Here is a 26,664-nt window from a genome sequence, read left to right on the forward strand (position 1 = left end):
TCAAGGCCTGCCTGTTGGTGACCCTGGGTCCTTGAAGCCGAGGGTCAGAGCCTCTGTCTCTGGCTGCTGCCTCAGGGCAGGGGCCTGGGACAGCCCATTGCAGGCCAGGTGGTCCTCCCAGGAGACTGTGGGGCTGAGAAGGCAAAGCTGCCTTGCATCTGCCTGGTGCCTGCGGAGCCCCACGTCCGTCCCTGCCCCGAACAGGCTGCTCGCGGGGCCTTGCCCGTCAGAATGCACACAGAGGCCTGTGAGGTTTGGGGTGTGGGCTGCACTTAAGAGCCATCTTTCTGGGGGTCCCATAGGGAGTTCCCTACAGACAGGACCTGAAGCCCAGCCCCAGGACACCAGCCCACCCTGCCGGGGCTTGGGAATGTGTGAGCCCAGGTTCCTGTTGAAGACTACCACCTTGCTCCTACCTACGACTCCTGGTCACCGTGGTCCCGGGCGCTTCCCGGAAAAGGGGCACCCCCAGCCTGCAGCGTGAAGGATCAATGCGAGGGCCTGAGCCCGAGGGTGCAGACAGTAAACTGTTTATTACTGTGTGGACACAGACACCGTGGTGCATGACAGACAGTTTCAACACCATGAGCGCTGGGGACAGAGCTGCGCCTGGACAGCCCTGCGGTGTGCAGTGGCGCCACGCCGGGCCGGCGGTCACTGCCAGCTGAGGCGTTAACAGCGTCACCTGGGAGAAAACCTGGAAACCGTCTAATGAAGCAGGTGACTTAGGGGCATCTCTCTAGAAACCCAAAGAAATGTACCTTAAATAAGCAAATATAAAACACAAAAAAGATGAGCAGACCTGGTGTTCTGTGTCAGGTAGAATCTAAAAAACCCAGGAGTTGCACTTGGTTTCCTCACTGTAACGTGTGGTCACAGGTCAGGACGTTTCACGGCAGCGCGCCCAGGCTCCTGTGCGTGCTCCGGTGCACTGGAGTCTGGGGCTGGCTGGGCTCCTGGCTGTCCTCTGTCGCCGGATGGGCTCGACATCTCAGCGCTGCGAGGCAGGCCCCTTACGTGGTGCTGATCCCGCTCAGCTCCTGCCTGATGGCTGCGGGACAGGGGGCAGCAGCTCAGGTGCAGCCAGGACCGTGCAGCCTGGCTCATCAGGGCCCTGCACCCCTGGTGTGGACCTGCCTGGTATCTGCCCCGCTCCATCTCCAGGGAGCCCCACCCAGGCTATGGCGCAGACCTCTGGGGTGACGACAAAAGGCTTTGGGTCTCATCTGCCATTCCTCCTGCGGTGGCCCCTGCTGTCACTGCCCTTTTAGGGGAGGACCTGGCATGGAGACAGAGGCTGATGCCCTGCCTGTGGCCTCATTGCTGCTGAGGAGTGGTGGGCACTGGAACCCTGGTGTGAGGAGCTGCTTTGTGTGGGGACACAGGGTCTTTGTAGGCTCTGGACAGGTGGGTGTCCAGGTGCCGGGGGCCCGGGACCCCTTCCCCCAACATAGTGGAGGCCGAGGCTCTGCCCTTCCAGCTCCTGCAGGGGTCAGCAGGAAATCTTGGCCCTGGACCCCAGGGACCACCCTGGCTCTGCTCACTCCTCAGGAGAGGCGGGGCCTCTCTTGTCTTCTTGCCTCCTCCCCGCTTCCTCACCACCCCAAGCTAGTGCACCAACCCCCTGCCTCCCAAATTTGGGCCTTTCCCTCCTTCCTCTGGTATCCATCCCCTCCCAGACTCCCCCTCCTCTATGTCAGCTCAGGCCTCTCCCTGGATGGACCTTGTTGGGCCAAGAGCCAACAGCTAGGAGAAGGTGAGGGGTGGTGGGGGCAGGCATCCCCCAGCAACAGGGAGCTGCTTCTCAGGGCCCCTGGCATAGCACATGCCTCCCCCTCCCCTCGCTCTCAGCCAGGGTGGCCTCCACCTGGGGCTGCACCACGGCAGGTGGAGAGGCTGTGGTGGGCCCTGAGTTTCTGACCCAGCTGTGCCTGGGGCCGGATGGCGCCTGACAGTAAGGTGGTGCGACCAGTTGGCTGGGTGCCTGCCTATCGCCCAGGCTGCCTCTTTCCCCTCGTTTGTTAACTCCTTATCTCCCCAGCCCAGGCCTTTGGGGGAACTGGACAAACAGGAACTGAGTGCTCTCTGCTCAAACAAGGGTGGGCCGGCTGCGGGAGGAGGCCTGGGTCTTCGGACTCCCACCTGCCTCTTACCTCTGCCATCAGCCTCCACCCCTGTGTGCTTGTGGGACCCTTTTGCCCAGGTCACTGTGATGCCCTGGGGGCCAGACCCAGCTACACACCTAGGTGTCAGCCTTCGTCACCCTGGTTGGGGAGGCAGGTGGGGGAGCTGGCACAGGCTGTGCTGCACAGCTCTGTCCCCTGAGTCTGCCCTGCCCAGACTCCCCCTTTTCCTCTGGCTGCAGATCTGAGCCAGTGCGCTCAAAGGCTCTGGTGGAAACCAGAAGGACGGATGTGATGCATTGAGGCCCGCCCTGCTCTGCAGCCAGAGGCTGCTCCCCGCCTGCGCCCCAGTCCAGGACCAGGCAGATTGTGAACGAGCTCAGGCCTGGAAGGTGCTTCTGTAGTGCTTGGTCTCCCTGTACCCCCAGGAAGGCAGAATGGTCCCCCCAGAACCCCAACACCGGTGACTCGAGGTGGCAGTATCAAGAAGGCAACATAAACCACCAGGGGGTGAAATGACAGAAGCTCAGGTGGCTTCCTCCAGACCTGGCTCTGGAACGATGCTGGGGTCTCCCCTCCATGCACTTCCCACGTGGGTCTTCCAGGAAGGTGCAAGGGTGTGGAAGGTCACATTCAGGTGTCATACTACCAGGGGGCTACAAATTCTTAGGCAAGCCACTTAGCTTTCCTGAGCCTGTTTCCTCAAGTAGAGATTGTAAGAAGAATGAATCTCTCACAGGGCCCAGTACAGCATGGGCTTCAGCTCAAAACGGCAGGTCCCCACCCTGGGTGACAGGGACCCTCGTCCTGTGGCCCCGCCTGGAGCTCCACTCACCGTCAATGATCTCTTCCTTCACCTTGTGGAGCTCTCTGACCACCTCCTCTAGGATCTCCTGTTGGGAGAGGAGTGTCCAGGTGAAGGGACAGGCAGTGGAGACAGAAAAGCCGGCCTGGGCTGGGCTATGTCCAAAGGGTTCGGGGCCTCCTGGGCCTCTCCAGAGTTGCATCTGTCACCCTCGTCTCCTCGTGGCCCCTTCCCACGCTGAGGGGGAACGGTGTGGGAGGCCTGGGAAAATCCTGCCACCACCTCCCTCAGGTAGACACCACTGAAACTAAGGGCTGCCTCGGGGCAGAAAGCCCCAGAGGCAGGCCTGAGGGAGGTGCCCAGAAAGGTTGAGGGACATCCTAATTCTGGTGATGGCAGGGGCTGGGGACGAAGGACAGGCTTGGGCACCCCCTTTCCTCCACGGCTGTTCCTTGACTGGCCTTTTGGCAGCCACGTGTGGGCCCCCAGGGCCTGCCTGGCCGTGCTGGTCAGAGACGGTCCCCAGCCTACTGGCTGCCCTCGGCCTCTGAGGGAAGGGCACAGGGCACGCTCACCTGCTTCATCCGGTCCAAGTCGAAGGCATCCAGGGCCATGTCATTCACGCTCCCAGCAGGCTTCATCCTGGGAAGGGCGGGTGCGGTAAGTGGGAGCAGGGCCTGTGGGTGCCCTGGCTGGAGATGGGTGTGGGGGAAAGCTGGTTGTGCAGAGGCCGCGCTCAGGTCGGGCCCACCTGCTCCCCTCGCTCCACAGAGGCTGCTTGCTTCGGACTCTGGCCACCTCAGACCCAGTCTCTACCTGGAGAGGTCTCCAAGGATACTGTGACCATATTTCCCAACCCGAGAGCCAAGGCTGGCTGGGGTCAACAAAGAAACTGCTTTCTGATCAGAGAGCTCTTACACAGAGGTGGCAACTTAAGTGACAACATCGCACCCACCCGCTGCCTCCCTGGAAAGAAAAACAGTATCGACAGCCTCCTCCTCAGGCTGGGAGCTCATGCTCCAGGTTGAGCTGGGGCTCGGGGAAGCAGCAGCGGCAGCAGGAGGTACAATGTGAAGTTGCAGAGTTGACACCAGCCTGGAGGCGCGCTCCTGACATACACCAGCACCCCCGGTGCTGGAGCCAGCGTTCGATCTTGGCTCACTGCAACCTCTGCCTCCCAAGTTCAAGCGATTCTCCTACCTCAGCCTCCCAAGTAGCTGGGATTACAGGCATGTGCCACCAAGCCCAGCTAACTTTTGTATTTTTAGTAGAGACGGGGTTTCACCATGTTGGCCAAGCTGGTCTCGAACTCCTGACCTTACGTGATCCACCCACCTGGGTGGGCCTCCCAAAGTGCTGGGATTATGGGCGTGAGCCACTGCACCTGGCTGGTTTTGCTCTTTCGGGGTAGTTTGCATGGACCACTTCTTTGAAAAGTTTCTGAACTAAGATAACTGATTTGAATTTTATTTTTATTGATCTGAGACAGGGTCTCACTGTATCACCCAGGATGGAGTGTAGAGGCATATCATGCCTCACTGCAGCCTCAACCTCCCAGGCTCAAGTGATCCTCCCACCTTAGCCTCCCAGTAGCTGGGACTACAGACATGTGCCCTACTTTTTAAAAATTTTATCTGTAGAGATGAGGTCTCACTATATTGCCCAAGCTGGTCTCGAAGTCCTGGGCTCAAGTGATCCTCCCGCCTCGGCCTCCCAAACTGCTAGGATGACAGGCATGAGCGCCGTGCCGGCCTGATTTGAATGTTAATGTGTCACATATGCACTTTCCCTGGAAGATCTTGGCAAAATGCTTGTCTATCTCGTCTTTTCAACGTGACTTGGTGCTGCAAGACACACTGCTGGGACCCAAGTTCCCTCCCACATGGACAGGATGGAGGCTGGAGCCCATGGTTTCAGGGAAACGTATGTGGCATGAGCCCCTGGGTGTGACCACGGGCACAACACATTTATCTGGCAGGGCCAGCCTTGGCTGCTGAGGGGTTACGGGCACAGATGAGGACCATCTGGTGACTCTGAGGACCACTGTTGCCCACAGCCAGGGAGAATAAGGCTGAAGAATGCGTGTTCCCACACTCTCCAGATGAGCTCAAGAAAGAGTTGGCCAAGCGTAGCCCTAAATAGGTCTGTAATTCTGGGTCCTGAGAGTCAAACGCATCCAGCCAGAGGCCCCTGGGTCCTTCAGGCCTCTCCTGTGGGTTCCAGACCCCATTCCAGCAACAACTGCTGGGACACCTGGGCCGACTGCTCCACCTCGCCAGGCCCTGGCCCTCTCCATCTGCAGCCCTAATAGCCACCCAGCGAGAAACACAGCAGGCTTCCTAAGCAATGCAACACACCAGAGGGGCGGTGGTACATGCTCCCCTTGGAACCATCTGGAAATCAGAGAACAGATTTGTCTCAGAGCTGAAAAGAGACCCTATTCCAAGCATGAATGGCCTTGACAATGTTCCTGCCCAGTGAGCGACCCTTGGCCACTCACATGGCAGCCTGCCTTTGCTGCACCAGCAGGACAGGGCGGGGTCCACTGGGAGCGCTGCAGGCTCCCCCTGCTGCTGTATCTGCTCCAGGGCCCTCGCTTTGCCCACTCTGGTTGCCTTCCCCTCCCCAGCCATCATCATGGCACCCTGTGCCTCAAGCTCCCTGCCGGCCCTGCACATGAATACAATGTAAACTTCTAACTCGTTGCTCCCTCACACCCTGCACATGAATACAATCTAAACTTCTAGCTCAGCGCTCCCTCACACCCTCTTCCTCACCCTTCCCGTTCCCCCGCCCCATGGCCTGCTGTCTACTCCGAGGTGTGGGAGAGCTCGAGCTCGCGGGTGGCTGCAGGCTCAGGGCCCTGGCACTTACCCTTCCTTCTGCTTGGAAGGCTGTCCCCATGATCTCCGTACAGCAGACTCCTCCTCGTCCGGGTCAACGAAAATGCCAGCTCCCGGCAGAGGCCTGCCCCACCCCACTCCCCAAAGCACCCTGTCCCTTCCACCATGTGGCCCCGCACCCTCTCCAGAGCACCCCTCAGGACCACAGTGGCCTTGATCACGCGGTGCTCTTTGCAGGCAGGGACTGTCCCCAGCACACGGCCCGGCTGACCATAAGCCTTCGACAAACCCACCTGCACTGGTCTCGGCATTGCTGCCAGGGCCAGGCCAGGCTCTGCTCTGCTCGCCACCTGTTTAGCTCTGCAAGGCCAGTTTCAATGCCTCCTGCTCTGTGACAAGGGTGGTTTCCCTTCAACTTGTGGTGGCAATGGAGACATTCTTGATGCAGGTTCTAGAGGCCTTCAAATTCAGGCCAAATGTGCCTCCAGATACTATGTGGCTGGCTGCCTCTGCCTTTTTGGGCAACCTCAGTTCCAAATGTTCTATCATGTTGTCATGCCAGCTTTTGACTCGGGAAATATGGTCAGCATGTCTGTGGGGAAACTGGCTCTGTGTGCTGGACGCAGAGGAAGGACTCTGGGCTGGAGGAAAGGGGTGGGGCTCAGGGCCAGAGATAGGACTAGTTGAACTGCAGTGTGCGGCCCTGGCTAGTGACCACACTCCATGTCCAGCTGTTGTTTGCACAGCTGTCCCCACCACTGCCCTGTGCAGCAGGGGTTAACACACCTCACTTTGTGGGGGGGGAAAGAGAGGCTTAGAGAAGCCACCTAACTTGCCCACTGTCACACGTAGTGAGTCCAGAGCTGGGACTCCAGGTTGGCCCCCTGCACTACCTCTGTGGACAGGTCACTGCCCTCCTTGGTCACTGCCCTCAGAGGGAGGAGAAGGAGCTGTCAGGACCCCAAGGTCCTGGGTCTGAAATAACAGATCACCTTCCCAGAGCAAGCTGTTAAATGCCAGGACGTGAGACAAGGTGCAAGGGTGTTAGTCACGGGATGGGGGACAGAGGAGCCCCAAACCCTGGGGAACATGTGAGCAGGAGGGTTGTTCGGTACCTAGAGTGAGGCTGCGACTGAAGGGGGCTCTTAGCTTCGGGGCTCTTTGCCACAGACGGGGTTCTACGGCAATGGAATGAAACAGACATGTGAATCGGCGCCAGCGCCCACCTCTGCCCCACCAGCCTCACCACTCAGGCCTTCCCGGGGCAGCTCACCTGGACAGAATCGAGGACACAGGTTTCTCCACCGAGTTGCTCCGCTCCCAGGGCTTCCGGCCAGCCTCTGTTAATTCATTTCATGGATGAAGAACCTCACAGCTGAGAGGACTCAGTAGCCACCCCAATCCCCTAAACATCCCAACAGGAAGCCCTCACCCATGCTGAGGGTGCAGAGCCCCGTGGCACAAAGGTCTGATGTGAGTCGAGCCAAAACCTAGCTCAGTCCCCCATGGCCTAGGTCAGGTTGACCCTGACCTGTCACCTGGTTCTGAGGCCTTCACTGTGCCAGGTCTCTCTGGAACGTGAGCCTGCTGGTAAGGGACCCAGTGACCAGAGCCACAGGTGAGCAAGCAGGACCTCCCCGGACATCCCAGCACAGCCTTGCTCCCACATGTGGTGCGGCGGCCAGGCCCCTTAGCCTGGCACCTGCTACTGAGGGGCTCCTTAGTCTGCCCCCAGTGCTGCGCCTGGCTCTGTCCCATGCTGGCTGGCTTGTCTTTTCTTTTTTAAGGTAAGTGGTATTGGGTTATATTTTGTTCTACTCCAAAAGATTTGTTGCATTTGTTGCATTAAAAAGATTTGTTGACTTTGCAGGATGAGCAGAGGCAGAAGACAAAATCTCTAGGGGTAGTGGGGCAGCTGCCTGGCCCCGAGCTGAGCCTTGGCACCCTGCAGACCAACTGTGGGACTGAGGCAGTTTTCCACAAAGCCACCTTCTGGGACAGGCGCTGGGCCTGCAGGCACTAGACCTGGGGCTACAGACATGTCCCAGGTGTGTGGCCTTGAGCAAACCACTTTCCACACAGATGGGAACCAGGGAGCCCACTCACTGGACTGTTGGAAGCAGCAAACAGGGCGGGGCATTGATCATGTTCATCAACCAGAGGAGGCAGACCAACATGCCAGGCAAAGTCTTTGGAGGAGAGGACATGGGGTGCAGTCTCACAGGGAGGCGACACCCAACCCGAGCATGCCCGAGAGACACACACGAACAGCTGGCAAGAGCCTCCTCTGCCCAGCTAGGGCAGCCTGACGCCCCTGCCTCTCCTCGCTATGCTCACGAGCACAGGCCTGGCACAGAGCAGGTGCTGCAAAAATGGCTGTCGAGTGAACAACCCTGGGGTCTTCCTCCCACTGCGAAGCCTCATCATACTCTCCTACCTCCCTCCCATCTGCCACAGCTTAGACAGAGAGAAACCTGAGCCAGGGAAGGGGCTGCGTTTCGGGTGGAGCAGGATCTACTGCCATCTCTGTAATGTCAGTCATCAGCTGGTGTTTCACCGGGAGACATAAGTGCTGACAATGACACTGCTTAAGAGCACTGGCCCCGGCCAGCCTCAGGAGCCCCCTCAGTGGGTCTGCTCTAGCACTTCCTGTGCTCCCGCACGGGCTCCTCGGGGAGGCTCTGGAGGACCCTTAAGAACTGGGCCTCCCAGCGGCCTGGCCCTCTGCTCAGGCATACTAAAGAGGCTGGATCGGAGGGTCCTCTCAGAAGGGTCCCCCCTCCCACTCTGAGACCTCATGCCTCAGTGGGGTCAGCGGGGGGCGCCCTCTCACCTGAGGAGTTAGGTGGCTGGCTGGCTGCTCGGGTCCCCGGAGAGGGGGAGGTACTAGGATCTTCCTAAAATGGAGAAGAAGGAAGTCTGTTTAGGAAGGCCACCTGGGGCTAGGACAGGACATCACTGGACACTTCATTAAACCTGTTTTCCAAATGTCCCCAATGAACACACACGACTTTTATAATTAGCAAAACATTAAATATTTAAAAGTGAAAACTCAAAATCTCAGTGGGGAGTGACTCGAGCCAGTGGACAAACGTGGGGAAGGGAAGGCTGCAGGGAGCTACAGGTTCTCTGCAGGGTGATGCAGAACTTCCTTCTGCCCCTCAACACCCCCAAGCCCTGAGCCCGCCGTGGGCCGGATGCCTCCCGTGTGTCATCTCGCTGACTTCTCGTGAGCACCCCGTGGAGTGGCCTGCTCCCCCTGTGCAGCACACACACCTGCCCGTGTAATAGGTCTGTGGCAATGCTCGAATAGTGGACATGTTCACCCAGCAGTGGAACACCTAACACTCATCATGCACGGCATGTGCGTCAGGACGATTTTTCAGTATCAAGTGCGCGCCACTGATTAAGTATTAAGAGTAACCCTTCCACTTGACGGAGCAGGATGCACAGCATTCAAGCTGCTGACAGGCGGCCTCCCAACCTGAAGTGTCATTCCACTCCGAAGCAAAGAACCTCTGTCACCGTGGCAGAGGTCTTTGCTTTGTCTCCTCTGCTCACTACGTCCCCACACGAGAAGAGGCCTGGCACCTATCAGGAACACCCTGCGTATCTGTGTGGTGAATGAATAAGTCCTGGGGGGCTCTGGTCGAGAGGCAAAAGCAGGTGCCAGGCTGCAGATGTTGGGATGAGGTCCTTAGGCCTCCTCATTTTAAAGACAGCTGAATAACAGATTATGTCAATCAACACACACGTGTGGGGGCCACGATGCAAGCTATATAGGGTGACATCAGAGTCACTAAAAAATTATCATCTTTTCTCGTATGTTTTTTTTTAAACCCTCCCTGCTTAAAAGGGAAGTTATGCTTCGACTCCAGGCTGGCAAAGAGGTGGCCGCAGCACTCCCCGGCCCTGGGCACAGAGGCTCGCATCCCTCCTCTGGCAGTCGCAGTCTGTGAGGCAGCTGTGCCTGGCGTGCCTGGGTGCAGGTTTTCAGGTGGTAGAACTGGTTCTCGGAGCAGTAACTCCATTGGCCCACGGCCAGCTCTGCCATGGCAGAGTGCCTGCCCAAGTCACCGGACTCCACATTTGGGGCTCTTTTCATCTTTCAGAGAAGCCTTCTTTCTTCTCTGTTAATGATAAACATAGTGCATGTTCACTGCAGAGAATCGGTGAAATACCGGGAAGCATAAACAAGAAAATGAGCGCCGGCCATCAGCCTCTCTCCCTCCCACTGTACTTGTTTGGTGCGTGAATCTTCTGAAGGCCCTGCTCTCTTTAGAGGCTAGTCCCGAGTGTGAGAAGGGACCATGGCAAACAAGAACCAGCTGTAGCCAGGGGCCTATCAACAAGAGAGAAAAGATAGGGGTCTGAGGAGGAGAGTGCCATCCTTGGGGTTGAAGGTTTCAAGAATGTTCCTCTTCTAGAAGCCCCTGGGCTTTGAAATCCATTCTTTTTTTTTTTTTGAGACGGAGTCTTGCTGTGTGGCCCAGGCTGGAGTGCAGTGGTGCGATCTCGGCTCACTGCAAGCTCCGCCTCCCGGGTTCACGCTATTCTCCCGCCTCAGCCTCCGAGTAGCTGGGACTACAGGCGCCCGCCACCACGCCCGGCTAGTTTTTTATATTTTTAGTAGAGACGGGGTTTCACCATGTTAGCCAGGATGGTCTCGATCTCCTGACCTTGTGATCCACCCGCCTCGGCCTCTCAAAGTGCTGGGATTACAGGCTTGAGCCACCGCGCCCGGCCTGAAATCCACTCTTAGAGCTCGAGGAGTGAGTTTCAGTTTTCAGGGGCTGGGACTGCAACATACTGGCACCTGATTAAGAAAGCCCAGCAATGTCTTCGGAGCCCCAGGCCTGTGGCTGGAATCAGGCCACAGTATTTTGATGTCTGTGATTATGCTGTGGCCTGCAATTTCAGAAATTAATGGCAAGTCAGTTGGCTAAACTCCACAGCATGTGCAAGGTACGGAAATGGTGGACGTGAGAGAAGCCCAGGCCTGGCCCTCCAAGGGCCTAAGATCTGGCAGGAGACAGTGAGTCTGCACAAGCAATCGTGCCTGTGCTGAGGGCCTGGGGAGAAGACCAGGGCTGGGATCAAGTAGTGAAGAGCTTGTGAGGCCTGGGGGTCGGAAGGCTGTTTTTTGTTGTTGTTGTTTTGTTTTTGAGACGGAGTCTTACTCTTGTTGCCCAGGCTGGAGTGCAATGGTGCGATCTCCGCTCACTGCAACCTCTGCCTCCCAGGTTCAAGGAATTCTCCTGCCTCAGTCTCCTGAGTAGCTGGGATTACAGGCATGTGCCACCACACCCAGCTAATTCTATATTTTTAGCAGAGATGGCGTTTCACTATGTTGGCCAGGCTGGTCTCAAACTCCTGATCTCAGGTGATCCATCTGCCTCAGCCTCCCAAAGTGCTGGGATTATAGATGTGAAGTGTTGCGCCGGCCGGGAGGCTGTTTTTTAAGGAGTAAGGTTTATGCAGAGAAGTGCAGGCTGAATGGGAGCTGGCTAGTGGGGCAAAGGGACCCTTATGTGCCCAGGACGGGGCTGAGAGGTGCGGATCAGCTGGGAGGGCTATAGCCTCAGGGTAACACCAGCATGACCCTGACTAATGGGAGGACAGGGCAGGAAGCCTACTCTGGTCCCTGGCAGTTGTATTTCCTCTCTCATTCTGCACTGAGGTGGAACCTTTAAGGCATTTGTAGTTAAGGCTAAACTTAGCCCTGTCAGTAGCAGTCTTTTTATAGGAAAAGCTTAACACAGAGGAAAAGAGAATTAGCTGCCCTAAGTGGAAGCAGATGTTGGGAGTTCCGGCAGCCAGGCTGGCTCTGGGCTGCCTGCTAAGGACAAGAGCTAGGGGTCCAGGGCTCCTTCGCCACAGCTCACCTGAAGCTCCTGCTGGAAGAGAGGTCTTTAGGAACAGAAATAATTTGAAAATAAAAACCTCTCTGGGCTTCTGGCAGACGTGCCCCACTGCAGTGTACTCTTGGAGTCCCAGTCCCGACGAGACCCTGGCTGGTCCGTGCTCCCTGGGGCTCCTGGGCAGGCGAAGTAGCCCTGCGGTGCAGTGCCAGGGCCCCAGGTTTTTCCCCTGTTGGGCTGCAGCTCCAAGGGTGGAGCAGTGTCTGGTCGGTGGTGCTCAGTGAGGGCAGGCCTGTCGCTGGGCCAGGGTGGTGCAGGGCCAAGCGCTGCAGAGCCCCTCCGCCCCTGCTGTGAATCACCTGAAGAAGTGCCTGCCCCATGCAGGTCCCAAAGGCCTCGCCTGAGATCAGAGAGCCTCCCTGCCGACGCACTGATCTCAGTGGGAAGCCTGAGGGCGGGGCAGGCTGCTTGCTCACCATTTGGCTTTCATCTTCCTTCTTCTCAGCTGGCTTGTCTGACTGGGAGGCTGCTTTTCTCCTAGGCACAGAGAAGGGGAAGATACGGATCAGCTCCTCACGTTCTCACACTGTCCCAGAACTCTTCTGCTTCCTCCCTGCCAGACCCACCCCAGCACTCAGATAAACCTGTGGGGGAAAATGACGGTGTGAAGGAGGCGGCTTGTCCAGGCCCCATCTGGTGAGGAGCCAGGCCCAGGCAAATGTCCAGGACCTCTGTGTGCTCATGGCCTGGGACATGAAACTGGTTTAGATAGAGAGGGCGAGATGCCTCTGTGTCTGTTTAGCTCTACTGGCGGCAGCTGTAGTGTCCGAGGGGTGGAGGGGAGGCGGGCGCGCTCTGTTCCCAGGACACCGAAGACCTGGCCACATGGGACAGAGAGGCACTTCTCTGGGCTGCAGTCTGTCACACAGGTCAGGACATTGGACACTTTCACCCTAAGGCCCTCGTGTCTCGGAACTCAGTTAACCCAGCCATGCCCTCCCCAATCTAGAATGCCACTCAGAGCCTGGAAATGCTCAGAAGAGGAGCCCTGGCGAAGGTCCACGTGACGCCCTTGAGTCGGTTCGCGCACCTCCCCAGTATGAATCCCCGTTTCATGTACTCTAAAACCTCACCCACATTTTTTGGCCTCAGTGGTATCTGCTGACCTCCCAGGTCTACACAGGCAGACCCTCAGTGTTCCCCAGAGATAGGCTTCTGTGGCTGTTCAACTTGAGATGAGCTGCCCATCAAGCATGGAACTGGTCTGAGGTGTGGCGAGGGGCCGTGGCCTCTGTCTGGGGCCTGTCTGTGATGGGCCCAACTGGCTCCCATTCTTTAGCTCTCATCTCAGGACACGTCTGCCCACCTCGTCCCTCAGCTCAGAAACCAGGGAACCACCCCTGACACCAGCTTTTTATAACAGTCACCCTGGTCAGCTCTACCTCTAAATCTGGGTACCCGCCTGTCTTTTTTGTCTTTACTTTTGACACCTTCCTGCATGCCCCCATCATCTCTTCCTGGACTGTCAGAGTCTCCTAACTGGCCTAGCCACGATCATTTTCACCTCACCAGCTGCCCCCAGCAGCCAGCGTCCCATCTCCTAGAAACAGAACGCTGACCAAGCCACCCGCTCGCAGGGGGTGTCGGCAGGAGGAGTGTCTGTGAAAGTGCTGCTAAACAGGGGCTTTCCGTCCACGTTTATTTCCCTCCTGTCCTCCACTACTGGCAGAGAGACTCAACTGCATGCCCTCAGAGGCAGGAGACAACCGACATGAAAAGAAACCTGGCAAGGGCATTGTCATGGTCAGCTCCACCCAGGAGCCATCACTAAGGTGGATTTCAAAGAGCAACCTGATTGATCCCTGCTGAGCTATGCAAAGCATGTGTGTTCTCGGGAGGGCCTTGGCTCTCCCACCAGCATCTGGCATCTCACTGGCTCCTGGCAATACTGGCCTTTTCCTGTTCTCAGACAGAAAGGTGCTTCCCTCAGCGTGGTCTAGGACTCAGGGAGAGCATTCATATTTTCTTTTCCAAAACGATTTCTATTTCTCTGTGGCCCATCCTCCCCTCTGAGTGCTCTGAGGTGGAACCCGATGCCCTGCACCAGGAGGCTCCCTCTTCCAGCTGGACCTTTGGTCCATTTCCTGCACACCTAGCTCTCCAGGCACAGGGGGCGTCGGCCTTCCCAGCTTTACCTTAACTCTGCCCACTGTCCCTCTTACAGCACAGGATGTCCTTATCCTTCCGCGAGCCCTCCTGGCCTCTCCCCTGCGGAACCCTTCACCTCTGTGTGACCGCTGTCAGCCCCGCACACCTGGACTCACTCACAGGAAACTGCTCAGAAGCCTGCCTCCTGTCTTGGCGATTTACACACGCTGAGGCCCGTGCTGTGGATCCACCTTGCTGTTCCCTGACACATGCGGAACCTCCCCTCCCTGCCATCTGTGATGCACGCAAAGAGGCCCTTGGCAGGAAACCCAGGCTGTGTCCCCGCCATGAAGTGCCACACCAGCTGCCTGCACCTGTGGGCCTCTGTCATCTCGCGTCATCCTCATGGAGCCACGGGAAGGTAATGAGAGGAACTAGGACTGCAGTGTGAAGACCCTGGGCACACACAGAGTTCTCACTTGGGTCAGCCAATTGGAAGGCAGCTGGGAGGGCCAGGAGAAGGCGACAAAGTGGCAGGGGGTGGAGGTTGGGTTACCAAGGGAACAGGGTCCCTGCTGCAGCTTCCTCTATTCTGGCAGGAGAGGCCTGCTCCTGTGCCCTCTGGTGCCTAGGTGAGCCATGATATTGGTAGTCCAAGGTGAGCACATTCCTGATGCCAAGTCATATTTTAAAATAAAATCCAAGCTTTGCATCCCTTTTGAGAAACACCTGGATGATCTCCCCACCTGCTCGGGTTTCATCTGGGGAACAGCAGAGAGCCACAATGGCAGGCTGCAGCCACACCTGCTGCAGCGAGCAGACACACATGGCCAGGTCTCAGGCCCTAGAGTCCGGCCGGGATGTAGATGGACCTGCTCTCTCTCCGTCACTCAGGGCAATGGCCTCTGGGCTCCCACCCTTCGTAACCCCTCCTGAGTCCTCCATAATGAACCCTGGAGGATGGGGCGCCTTTACCACACATTCACCAGAGTGTCCTCTGCAAACTCATCCACTGCAGCCACATCTTATTTCTGTTAGGATCTTAAGAGCAAGGACTGTTCTTTTTCCTGCGTTTATCTTTGAAATTGTCTCCAAACTTATCTCTGCTCAGGACAGGGCTAGTACATGATAGATGCTTCAGGAAATACTTGCTGAGCTAAAATGAAGGATTTGGAGTTTAGAGGACTCCTGTGGGCTTGCTGCTTCACACTAAGCCCTTGGGAAGGGTAAACTTAAGTAACAGTTTCCCCTGCTTGGCTAAACCCAGGGAACAAAGATTCTGGGGTCAAGCAAGGATTCTGTGTGCAGCACTGGGGACCAGGAGCTTCCCACTAGGCACAACAAGTCTCGGGAGGTGTAGAGACCTACCTCTTGGCCAGCAGTTTGTTCATTTCCTCCATGAGGCCTCCTCCACCACCCCCACTGCTTGCCCGGTTGGCATCAGACTTCGAGGTCCCACTGGGACTGGAGCCTCCAGATGCATCTTCTGGCTGAGGAAAAAGGAGGCCACGTTTTAGATTCTGCTGCTGATGGCAGAACAGGGAGCAGCAACTACGTGAGGGGATGCAGGCGACTATGTGCGTGTGAATCCTATGGCAGCAGCACTGCAAGGGGCCTCAGGGGCCATCTAGTCCATTATTCCCCAACCCCACAGGGGAGAAAACCAGAATCAACGGAGGGACAAGGACCAGCCCAGGTCACACAGGTCGCAGACACGCCCCAGCCTGCAGGCTCATTGTCAGTGTCTTTGCCAAGACCAGCCATGACACATGGCGGGAGGGAGGGAGGGGAGAAGAGACTGTTCTGTGGGAAGGAAACGCAATGTAAGCCAAAGGTCTGTATCAGAGCTATTCTTACAAGCACAGTTCCAGAACATATGAGCAAGGGTTAGGGAAGAAACAGCCAGGTGGACCTAGTTGCCAGGATACAGCTTTGTACAGTGGAAAGGGCAATGGACTTAGATTCAGGAGACCCAGGCTTGAGTCCAAAATCTGCTATTTATAAACGGTGTGACTTGCGCAAATTCTTCAGCTTTTGTGCTTCCACTTCCTCATCTCTAAAGCGGGACGTATTTCTGGCCCCACGTATGAAGGTCAACGTGAGGCTCAATGGCTAACTAAAGCACCTCAAAATTTCAAATTGCTGTCCCATGCGATTTCTTATTTGAGAAAAAGGGGCCAAGGGCCAGCTAGCTTTGGGCAGGGAGGCAGTTTGCTCAGCGTCTCACAGACGGGGGAAGGAATACAATCACTTTGCAGACGGCATAAGCGTCCCTCGGTCCCATTCCCGCCCCGCGCACAGGAGGTCTTACCCGTTGGACTCTTCTCAGCTTGGCCCCAGCTATGGCAGCGGCCAGTCCTGACATGGAGCTCTCGTCGTGGCTGGACCCCTGGGCTCCTCCAGCTGGCAGTGGGGGTGGGGGAGGTGGGGTAGCCCCTGTGGGTGGAGGTGGGACTGGGGGTGGGGGTGGCGGTGGAGGCCCACTACATGAGATGGGGGCGCTGGCTGCAGATGAGGGATGCCCTGGTGGGAGGATGGGCCCTGAAACGCAACAGTGAGGCTCAGCCAGCTCCAGCACCCAGCTGGAGGCTAAGCCTGCTGCTCTCAGCTCAGGTTTCCCAGAGGAAGGACAGAGGGCAGGCTGCTCCTCAGAGGGATGAGGAACAGCTCCAGGCCTGCTTCATCCAGGAAGCCCCCATGGGATGAACTTGGCTCTGGCACAATTATTCCCTATTCTGGTGTCCTCAGTACTCCGGGGCCTGGCTGGACCCACGGTGTCCTCTATTTGCTTAACATTCCTTGAGCCCAGGCAATTTCCTCTTGCTCCAATCATGTTTTTCCAGGGGGAGAGGAAGCTGGCTGGTTACAGTTTGTGCCTCTTCTCTTCTCTGCTCCTTCTAAGCACCTAGCATCCCCTAGGCAGAAGCTAGTCACCAAGAGCCAACTGTGACTGACACTTGGTCTTTGGAGGCCGTGGCAGGTACTGTGGATCCCAGGGCCAACTGGGGGCGTGGGTCAGGGCACAATGCTGAGTGCTGGGCTCCAGCATCATCCATCCAGCCCCCTCCGCCAGTGCTGCCTGAGCCTGTTTTGTGCCAGGCAATGTGCTAGGTGCTGGGTATGGTGCCGGGGAAAACCAGCCACAAGCTCTCTGCTCAGGGTGCTCACAGCCTGTGAGGAACAGTCAACGAATTGCACGGGTGAATGCAGATGGAGGACTGTGGCAAGCTGACAAGTGTTACCAAGGGCAGGCACATGTTGGTATACAAAGAGGCGCTCCAGCCTGGCCAGAAGTTCACGGAGGACTTCCTCACAGAAGTAACTGTGGAGCTGGGACAGGACTGGAGAGCAGGGGTTCAGTTAGGTGAAGAGGCGGAGGCAAAATGTGAGGAAGGAGGAAAAGGATGGAAAGTGCTTGAGGCACTAGAGGGAGAGAGGGCGGGCACAGGCTGTTCCAAGAGTGATGGGGAAGGCACGACATGATGACAGTGTCAGACCTGCATCAGAAATGCAGAGTGGCTGGTGGGGGGGCAGGAAACCTGCAGCAGTTAGGTGGGGGTGATGGGGTCAGTCAGCATCTCATGAGCAGGGCGCTCCTGTAACCAGTAAGGGCTCGAGTTTCTCATCAGTAAACAGGATAATAGTCACCTGCTCACCTCATAAGGTGTTTGAGAAAATGAAACAAGACAAAGAACATGAAAGCACTTGGTAAATTATCTAGTCCTTTGCCTATCAGTGAACACGACAATTTCTGGAAAACCCTTGTCCTTTTCCTTTAATGTGCTAAGCTCCACCAAACGTCCCAGACGGACGCGTGGCAGCACCTCCTGTGGGAAGTCTTCCCTGACCCAGGGTGGGCCTTCAGCACCTGCTCGTCACTTGCCACAGTGTGCGCTACGTGACACGGCAAGGGTGGGTTTGCTGTCTCCTTGACTGGACAGTGGGCTCCCTGAGGGCAGGAACTGCATCTGCAGTCGTAGTCATGTCCCCAGCCCTTAGCATGGTGCCTGAGACACGGGAAGTGCTGGCTGAATGTCCACTCCGGAGGAGGTTGGTGGGCAGTGGCCAGACCCAGCTGAGCAGACTCCCCAAGCCTCTGCTCTGCTCTCTTTGCTACCCTCACCATCTGAAGTGGCAGTCGCACTTTGAGACCTAGGCTCCCCATAGCTACTCACACAGCGCCCCGTGTGTCCCTGGGCCTCATGTACGTGGAGGGGCTACCACCCGGCACCAGCATGGGAGTCAGCCCTAGGGGAGGAGGGCTCTCACCTGTGGCCGAGGTTCTTCTTTCTAGAGATTCCTGACGCTGCTGCTGGTGCTGCTCCATCACTTGTCTGAAAAGCAACCACAGCGGGGCAGTCTGACTTCTCCACACTGGAGAGCACACTTGGTGCCTGCGCTGCGCCCACAGGCCCCGGCCTCAGAGTCAGGTTTCGCCAGTGCTCCACAAGCACCATGGTGTGCCACAGCTGCCTCTACTTAACAGGAGGGGGATGTGGCTGGGTCCAGCTCCCGAAATGGGAGCACCGGCTCTCTCCTGAGTCTCAGGCACACTGAACACAGAGCTCCTCATGGAAGGCCAACGTGATTCCACTCCCCAGAGTGACCAAGCTCTTCCCTGGGCTAGATGGGCACATCTGGCTTTTGGGGGCCTGTGGCCTCAAAAGACCCAGTCTCAGGAACGCCTGTTCTTAGGACCTGGCCAAGCTTCCTGGCACAGTTCTCAGGTGTGTTAGTTGCCAGCAGAAATGGACACAAAGGCTACACTTCTCATTTTCTTTACCACAGACCGGCCACAGCCCGCCTTCGTCTAGGGGGCCGTTTGGTATGCTGTGGCACACTGCTACGTGCACCACAGTGGGAACTCACATCCCAGTTCCTTATGGCAGAGTGGCCTCAGGGTGCTCTTAAAGGCAAGATGAATGAGGACACTGAGCCCCAGATACATCCACAGAATCCAGGGACCGACTTCTGGAGTGAGAGGCACCTTAAGAAATCATGCAGGCCACAGACAGCATCAAGAGCTCAGCCGGTGTGGTGCAAACTGAACACCTGCTATGGAAACACAGGGTTAAGGACTGCTCTGAAGGCAGCTCTGGGCTTGGTGGGAGTGCCAGAAACATCTATTTCATGGGGTTCTTGTAGGGTATATGCCTTAACTAAAACATTATGGAATGCCCGGGTGCAGTGGCTCACACCTATAATCACAGCACTTTGGGAGGGTGAGGCGGGCGGATCAGGAGGTCAGGAGTTTGAGACCAGCCTGACCAACATGGTGAATCCCCGTCTCTACTAAAAATACAAAAATGAGCTGGGTGTGGTGGCGTGCGCCTGTAATCCCAGATACTCAGGGGGCTGAGGCAGGAGAATCTCTTGAACCCAGGAGGCAGAGGTTGCAGTGAGCCAAGATCACGCCACTGCACTCCAGCCTAGGTGACAGAGCAAGACTCCATCTCAAAAAAAAAAAAAAAAAAAAAAAAAAAAAAAAGCCCCTTTTAGCATTAAGGTCTGAAAAGCTCCCAGCAGCATCTATATTAGTGTCTCAAACTGCTGAAACCTCCCCAGCAGGAGCCACACACCTAGAAAACCATGGTAAAATGACGATGTGTGAAATATATTCATTCCGTCTGAACCTATGATACTGTTTGGATGCTTGGAGTCTCTGCCTCACTAAGTCTTGCCCCTGTCCGCCTCCAATAAAGTGGCGTGGGACAAGCGAGAGTCTCCCCTGCCGTGTGTGTGTTCCTGCCTTGAGGCAGGTGTGTGTGGGTGTGTCTTTGTGTGTGATTCCGTCTTGGGGCAGGTGTGTGTGTGTGTGTGTGTGTGTGGTCCCACCTTGGGCAGGTATGTGTGTGTTGTCCTGCCTTGGGGCAGGTGTGTGCTTGTGTGTGGTCTCATCTTGGGGCAGGTGTGTGTGTGTGTGTGTGTGTGTGTGTGTGTCTGTCTCTGGTCCTGCCTTGGGGCAAGTATATGTGTTTGTGGGTATGTCCCCTGCTGTTTTTTTTTTTTTGAAACGGAGTCTTGCTCTGTCGCCCAGGCTGGAGTGCAGTGGCCTGATCTCAGCTCACTGCAAGCTCCGCCTCCCAGGTTCACGCCATTCTCCTGCCTCAGCCTCCCGAGTAGCTGGGACTACAGGCACCCGCCACCATGCCCGGCTAATTTTTTGTATTTTTAGTAGAGACAGGGTTTCACCGTGTTAGCCAGGATGGTCTCGATCTCCTGACCTTGTGATCCACCCATCTCGGCCTCCCAAAGTGCTGGGATTACAGGCTTGAGCCACCGCACCCGGCTGCTGTCCCCTGCTGTTCACACCCCGACCGCCAGGCGGTGCTCCCATTCCCAGCCAGCCAGTGACCACACACAGCTTGGTTTGGGCCCTGGGGTACAGAATTCAGCACTGTGGGTGTTGAAGCAGTTTCGAGAGAAATGAAGGACCCATTTAGCGGCCATCCACTCCTGTACGCTTACACCTGGCATCTGGTGGCTCATTCCTTCACGCCTTTTTGTGGGTAGGGCCGGCCTTGGGTCCTGCCAGGGAGCTGCAGCTGGAGTGAGACCTGACAGCCAGTCTGGGTTCTGCCTGACTCCCTGGTTACTCTGGGCAAGTCACTTCCATTCTCTGGGCTTCAGCTGGCTCATGGGGACAACAGTAAGAAAAGCCCTGAGGGTGAGTGGATGAGACAGGCAGAGCAAAGCCAATACCATCTTCAAATCGGGAAACTGAGGCTTGGAGAGGAACTTGCCCAAGGCTGCAAGGCATTCATTTCTCAGTCTCAGGAAAAGGCCAGAGGAGAGGAGGTCTTGGGATAAGCCCCATGCCATTTGGTGAGAGGGGGAGGTGGGGGCAGACGCCGGCTTTCCTGACTCCTGGTCCAGGACTGGACTCGAGCGCAGCCACAGAGAGTTGCAGCTTGACTCCCTGTCTGACAAAGCTGAGTGAGGAAGGCCTGGGCCGGGCCCTACCTCCCTTGACACAGAAGAGGCAGAGGACCCATCGCTGAGAGGGCAGACCTAGGTTCAATGTGACCTTGGGAGGCTGCTCCATGGGGACCCACCATGACTGTAATTTCAGGACAACAGCCTTGGCCCTTCCTCTTCCCCTCATGCTAACACTTTAGAAGCTCCATGGGGTGAGAGTGTCATGGCGTGAGAGGGTTCATTCCTATGGTCCCTAGCCCCATCCCATGGGAGCGACTGCCCCCCAGGCTGAATCCCTCATGCCTGGACTGTCTCCAGCTACGTTGGGGAAGAGGAAGTGAGGCGACAATGGAGAGCACTTGGGCTCTGCTGGGTCACCCTGAGAGCCATCCCGCTGGAGGTCAGTAGCACTCTCTATAGAATGCCAGACTCCCACGGTCATTCCTGGTCTTGGTGTCCGGGACTAGCGGCTGTGCATTGGCCCCCTCTTTCTTCCTGGTCTGGCCTGCACCCTGCACCCTCCTGCAGCGTATGCCTCTAGGAGTCCTGGCCCTGGCTGCTGGTACGTCCTCACCCATTGAAGGCACCCCTGGCCACCCAGCCTGGCCCCTGTGGGTGCTGGGTTACCTTCTCTGGATGTCCATCTCATCAGGAGAGGGGCCATTCTGCACCTGACGCTGGCTGGAGGGGCCTGTGGGCAGAGAAGCACAGAAACAGAGTGGTTAGAGGAAGAAAGGCCCCAACAAACCCACCTGGAGTGCTCTCTATTTGTGCCCACCTCCTGGCTGCAGAAGAGACAGCTTTAAGAATCTTTTTAAATGTTGGCCTCACTCACACCTGTGCACCACTCACCCCACCTCACTCTCTCAATCACCCTCTCTCTCACTCATGGCTCTTCATTCTGAACCAATAAATGAGACCCAAACTTTCACATGGTTAAAAATTACCCCTTTCAGTTACTGACCCTGCTTGCCTTCTCTCTCAAACTATCTTCTTGCTGCTTCAGCCTTCTTGCTGGCCACCATCCCCTCAACCCTTTAACACTGAATCTGGCCTCTTTACATCCCACCAGGATGTTCTAATTAAAATCACCAGGGAACTGGGGATTGCCAAACCTAACAAATCCACTTGATTCCACTTTTTTTTTTTTTTTTTTTGAGACGGAGTCTCGCTCTGACGCCCAGACTGGACTGCAGTGGCGCTATCTCGGCTCACTGAAAGCTCCGCCTCCTGGGTTCACACCATTCTCCTGCCTCAGCCTCCCAAGAATCTGGGACTACAGGTGCCCGCCACCACGCCCAGCTAATTTTTTTTTTTTTGTATTTTTAGTAGAGACGGGGTTTCACTGTGTTAGCTAGGATGGTCTCGATCTCCTGACCTTGTGATCCACCTGCCTTGGCCTCCCAAAGTGCTGGGATTACAGGCGTGAGCCACCATGCCCGGCTGATTCCACTTTCTGAGCAAAGGACAGACACTGACAGCTGGCAGATGTCGCGGTTAGAGTTAAAACCTGGGTGTGTCTGAGCTGAGGCCCATGCTTCTAGCCCTGGGGTGACCCCTGCTGTCTGAAAAGGGTGTCTGGAGCTGCAGGTGGGAAGCAGCCAGGCCCTGCCCTTGCTCCCCTTGTTCTGGACTGGTGCGGAACTTTCTGGCCACACCCCTGCCCTGGACCCTGAAGGAGGGACCTCCTGCTGTGCAGACCTCCTGTTCAGAGGAGGCTGGAGCTGGCGTCTGTGCAGGGCTTCCTGGGCTGTGCCACAGCTAAGCTTCCGCCCCCACCTAAGAAAAAGCTGACTGTTCCTTCTCTGCCAGCTCAGGTGTCACTAGGGGACTGCAGAGTCACAGTGACTGGGGGAGGGACTCTGGGCAGGCTGCTCTCATACTTCCCTGACTAGATGGGGAAGTGGCTTTGTTTCTGCCCCAGGATGTCCCCACACACCCCTGTTCCCTCCTACTTCATAGAGGACCAAGGTCTTAGTGGTTCTTCCCTCCTTGTTCTCAAGAAACAGAAGGAATGAATATGTGAATATTATGAGAGCAATGTCCAGGCACTTTTCTTAATTTAACGTTAAATCTAACTCTAATTCTCACAACCCTATAAGAAGGCTCCCATAAGGACTTGTAACAGCTGGGAAGCCAGGCTCAGAAAGGCTAAATGGCTTGCCCAAGGTCTTATATACAGCAAGTGGCAGATGCAAACCATGTACAAATGCCACTTTCTTTCTTAAACTCAATCAGACAGTGGTGTCAGATTGAGACCAGCTTGAAGAACGAAGGATGAAGGTGGCAGACTCATATGCTGCCAAAAGAGCTGCAAGCTGTCCTCGGACGGTGTGCAAGGTGCTGTGGACATGTGTCCCCGCCACCCGCCGACTGCCACTCATCCTGGCTGAGGCGGGAGGAATTCCTGGCATTTCCGCTCCATGTCCGGCTTGTGCCTGAGCTGCTCTGCTGTGAGTTTGGCACAGGCCTTGGGCTCTGGCTTGGACAACTGGACATCCACCTTGTTCTAAGACCGGGTCTCAAGGGCGGAGTTCACTCCTGGATCTGGATTTCATCCTTCTGGGGGCTGAGTCCCTGTCCCAGCGACCCTGTCTAGCATTTGGTCTGAGGGTTGGCCCTGCCCTAGGATGGAGGCCTTTCCACGCTTGGGCTCCACCAGCTGCCGCAAGATCCTTCTGTGTCTGTGGGCTGGCCTTGCCCAGGTCACCGTAACTGTCTTCCACCTTTGTCAGGACCCAAGATGGCCGCCAGCTGCCCGCAGAGAGGCTTGTGTGGTTTTGTGCTTTGGATTCCCCATTTTGCCTGCTGGGCTGGTGTCCTCCCAGCACCCTCCCAACCTGTTTCTCCAGAGGGTGGGGAAGTCCAACAGGAGCCCTGGCCCTTCGAGGGGGCTCTGGCCCCTGCATCTAAGACCTAATTAAAAATTGCTGGAGTTTTAGACACGACGGAGCAGGAAAGAATAACACTTGATTGCATTGATTGCATAAAGCTTGCCATTCTTCTTAAACTAAGAAAATGTTCAATTGTTTTGAGCCATCATGGCCCTGAACATCATGAAGTACAGTCCCTTTGTTTTAGGGGTAAGAGCTAAGGCACAGGGGTCTGTCCAATGTCACCCAGGGTAACTGTGACAGACCTGAGGTTCCCATCGCCTCCTTACTCCTGGCCTCCTCCGCCCCCAGCACAGCTTCCCCGTGGCCGTCAGCGGGAGGGACAGGGACGAAGGTCATTGCTGCAGACTGCTGGTGGCCCTTGGGAAGCTCCAGGCAGCAGCCCCTCGGCAAGTGATTCTTCAGTGGGAGGAGTAGCTAAGGAAGGCTCCTGGCTGCTGGTAATCAGACTCCCTCGTGTCTAGTGGTGAGGCACTACACATGACTTCCCTGGGTGATGCACACAGAAGCCAAGGCGGAGGATGTGGCACCTGTCCCATGCTGCAGATGAGTACCTTAGAGCCACTTCTTGCCGCCCGAGCTGAGCTTGGATCCCACAGGAGCCAGGGTGATGGAGATGGTGGGGGTCCCAGTTCTTCCCTCTCTGCCTCCCACAGCTTGTTAGGTAATGGAGTCTCATTGGTGCTGTGTTGGCTGCCCCACAGAATGCCCCGCTTCTCTGCCGCCACCTGGCAGCCTTGGTGTCTCTCTCTCTTGGACCCTCACCTCCACTCTCATTCTGACAGTGCGGCCTAAATGACGTCTGGAAAACACAGACATGACCTGCACTAGGTTGGGCCCAGGCTCCACTGAATAAGATTCAAGGCTTTCAGGCTAGGCTCCAGCCCACCTTGTGGCTGCGCCTCCCCGACAGCCCTCCATAGCTGACCTCCTGCACCTGCACACTGGGCCTGGCCGCACTATGCTTCCCGTCTCTGTTTTGTGCGCTACTCGACCCATGTGGGTCACCTTTTTCTGCCGTCTCCACCAAGCAAGGCTTCCAGGCCCAGCTTGGTGGTCACCTCTTCCATGAAGCCCTCCGCAGGTCCTCATGCTCCTTCTCACCAACCGGTGCCCATGCGCCTCTCTTAAAAACTCACAGCTTTCTCACCCATATTCTAGTAATTTGGGAGCTGCCTTCTCTTCTGTACTAGACCCCGGGCTTCTCGCGGGCAGAGAGCACGTCTCACTCCGCACTCCACTCTCACAGCCTGGCTCGCATCAGACACTCCGTATATTCTACTGAACTGAGTCGGGAAAGGGAGAGGGCGCTCAAGCTCACTTACCCTGGGGGAAAGGTTCAGGTGAAGGAGTCATGCTGAACTGACCTGAGTGAAAACAAAAACCTAGGAGGTAAGCCACAGAGATACAGGGCTTAGAAGGGGTCCCCCAAGTTCATGCTTGTCCAGGGAAGAGGCAGCAGTGTAATGATGCCCTGCCAGCACCAGGTACCCTCGGTTGACCAGAGGCATTAAGGACAAATTAAAGCCATGGGGCTGCTGACCCAGCCTTTGTCGCAGGGCTGTGAGTTTCAGACGCCTTTCTGCTGAGGCCCTGTGGCTCTGCACACGGTGGCAGAGCGTGGAGTCACCTCTGTGGTCATGAGGTGCGCTCCTCTGTACAGTAAATGTACAGCAATGACGGTCTGTGGATCACATCTTAATTGTCTCGTTCCCATGAGGTGCTAACCTGGGCAGGCAGCGGGCACGAGAGGACCTGGCCTGCGTTCTGCCTCATACCTGCCTAGCCATGCACCCCTAGGCAGGCTACTGTGCCCTCATCTATGAAATGGGAGTCCTAATGCACTAATGCTAATAGTGGTACCTCACCAAGCTGCTGTGAGGAATAAACAAACTCTAGGAGTAAAAAGTATATGGTAAGCCATAAAGTGCTGGAAATATTTGTTTGCATTACTGTTGAAAGTACACTGTTGATCTTTCTGCTGAGTCGGATAGGAATCTGCCTGTGTGCTGGCTTAAGTGGCCCTCTGCCCCCGCGGCCTTGCTGGTGAGGTCCCCTCGGCGGAGCACCTTCTTCTCTACGGGCTGCATGCACTCACTGCCCAGCTGCTCCCACCATGGCCCCCTGAAGTACACAGGACGAGTGGTGGTGGTTCTCAGGGGTGAGGGGACTTGCCCAAAGCCACAGGGTTTGTGACGCTGGCCCCAGTATCCCAAGCTTGTAGAGTCTAGGAGCTGATCTTGCCGAGGCAGGGGCCTGGCCCATTGACTTGGGACTCCAACTAAGAAAACTCTCATCCTCTTCTCACTCATCTCAGATAAATTTTGTCGAGTCAAAATAAAGAGGATGAGATAGGAAACAAGCATGAGAGAAATTCAAAAATTAAAAAAGGAAAAATAAAAGGACCCGTCACGCTACAGACAAATGAAAATCAGAAAGGGAAATTTTAGGTCCAACATCAAACAAGAGCAGGGTGGCTGGGCATTCCTGGTGTCATGTGGGTCCAGCCCTTGGTGGCAGGGCTCACACCTGGTAGCAGGCCAGGCCATAGGTTCCCTGGCTGACCTCTTTGAACACAAAGAGCTGCAGGAGGACAGAGGCTGAGACCCAGCCAAGGCTCAAGTCCAGGCTGGCCTGCTCCAGGGCCCGCTGGACTATGATGACTCTCAGGAAGGAGGTGACTTCCTGCTGTCCTGGAGGCCCACTTTCCAGCTTCAAGTCTAATTTCCATCAAACACCCACTCCTCCCAAACACAGCAGTGACTCAGAGGAACCCTTTCACTCTTAGGAGCCATGAGGTGGGGAGAAACACACAAGAGGGGAGGGAAGGCTGGGCCAGACTCAGTCATGCGCCCTCCTGAAAGGGAGGGGTGGTGAGATGGGGTGAGGGGGCCAGTCACAAGGGACAGGAGCTGATAGACCCAGGGCAGTCTATATGACTGACGGGGAGTGGGGCCAGGAGGTCTGAGTCCCTTCTCACTGGGGAGAGTGAGCACTGGAAGAGGCCGGCTCCCGTCTGGTGGCATCTCTACCTGGGACACACTGCAGGCGTTTGGCAGGTCACTCCCCTTT

At 56.3% G+C, this 26,664-nt stretch overlaps 1 protein-coding gene across 6 annotated transcripts in view; it reads right to left on the reverse strand.

Annotated features, from left to right (window-relative positions):
- Positions 1-514: 514 nt before the first annotated feature.
- EVL (Enah/Vasp-like) overlaps positions 515-26,664 on the reverse strand; it is a 173,928-nt gene continuing 147,778 nt past the window's right edge. For 4 of the 6 annotated variants that reach the window (XM_050796741.1, XM_050796739.1, XM_050796740.1 and 1 more), the window contains exons 4-14: positions 21,326-21,389; positions 18,050-18,114; positions 16,092-16,321; positions 15,149-15,270; positions 12,109-12,169; positions 8,605-8,668; positions 7,045-7,111; positions 6,887-6,949; positions 3,504-3,570; positions 2,959-3,016; positions 515-1,051 (exon numbers count right to left, since the gene is read on the reverse strand). In XM_050796741.1, coding sequence (XP_050652698.1) covers positions 1,014-1,051; positions 2,959-3,016; positions 3,504-3,570; positions 6,887-6,949; positions 7,045-7,111; positions 8,605-8,668; positions 12,109-12,169; positions 15,149-15,270; positions 16,092-16,321; positions 18,050-18,114; positions 21,326-21,389 — 899 coding nt within the window. In that variant the 3' untranslated portion in view covers positions 515-1,013. The remainder of the gene's footprint in view (positions 1,052-2,958; positions 3,017-3,503; positions 3,571-6,886; positions 6,950-7,044; positions 7,112-8,604; positions 8,669-12,108; positions 12,170-15,148; positions 15,271-16,091; positions 16,322-18,049; positions 18,115-21,325; positions 21,390-26,664) is intronic. The other 2 variants (XM_050796743.1, XM_050796742.1) reach the window with 2 other exon arrangements.

Source organism: Macaca thibetana, chromosome 7 (assembly GCF_024542745.1).
Source record: "Macaca thibetana thibetana isolate TM-01 chromosome 7, ASM2454274v1, whole genome shotgun sequence".
NCBI classification, from domain to species: Eukaryota; Metazoa; Chordata; class Mammalia; order Primates; family Cercopithecidae; genus Macaca; species Macaca thibetana.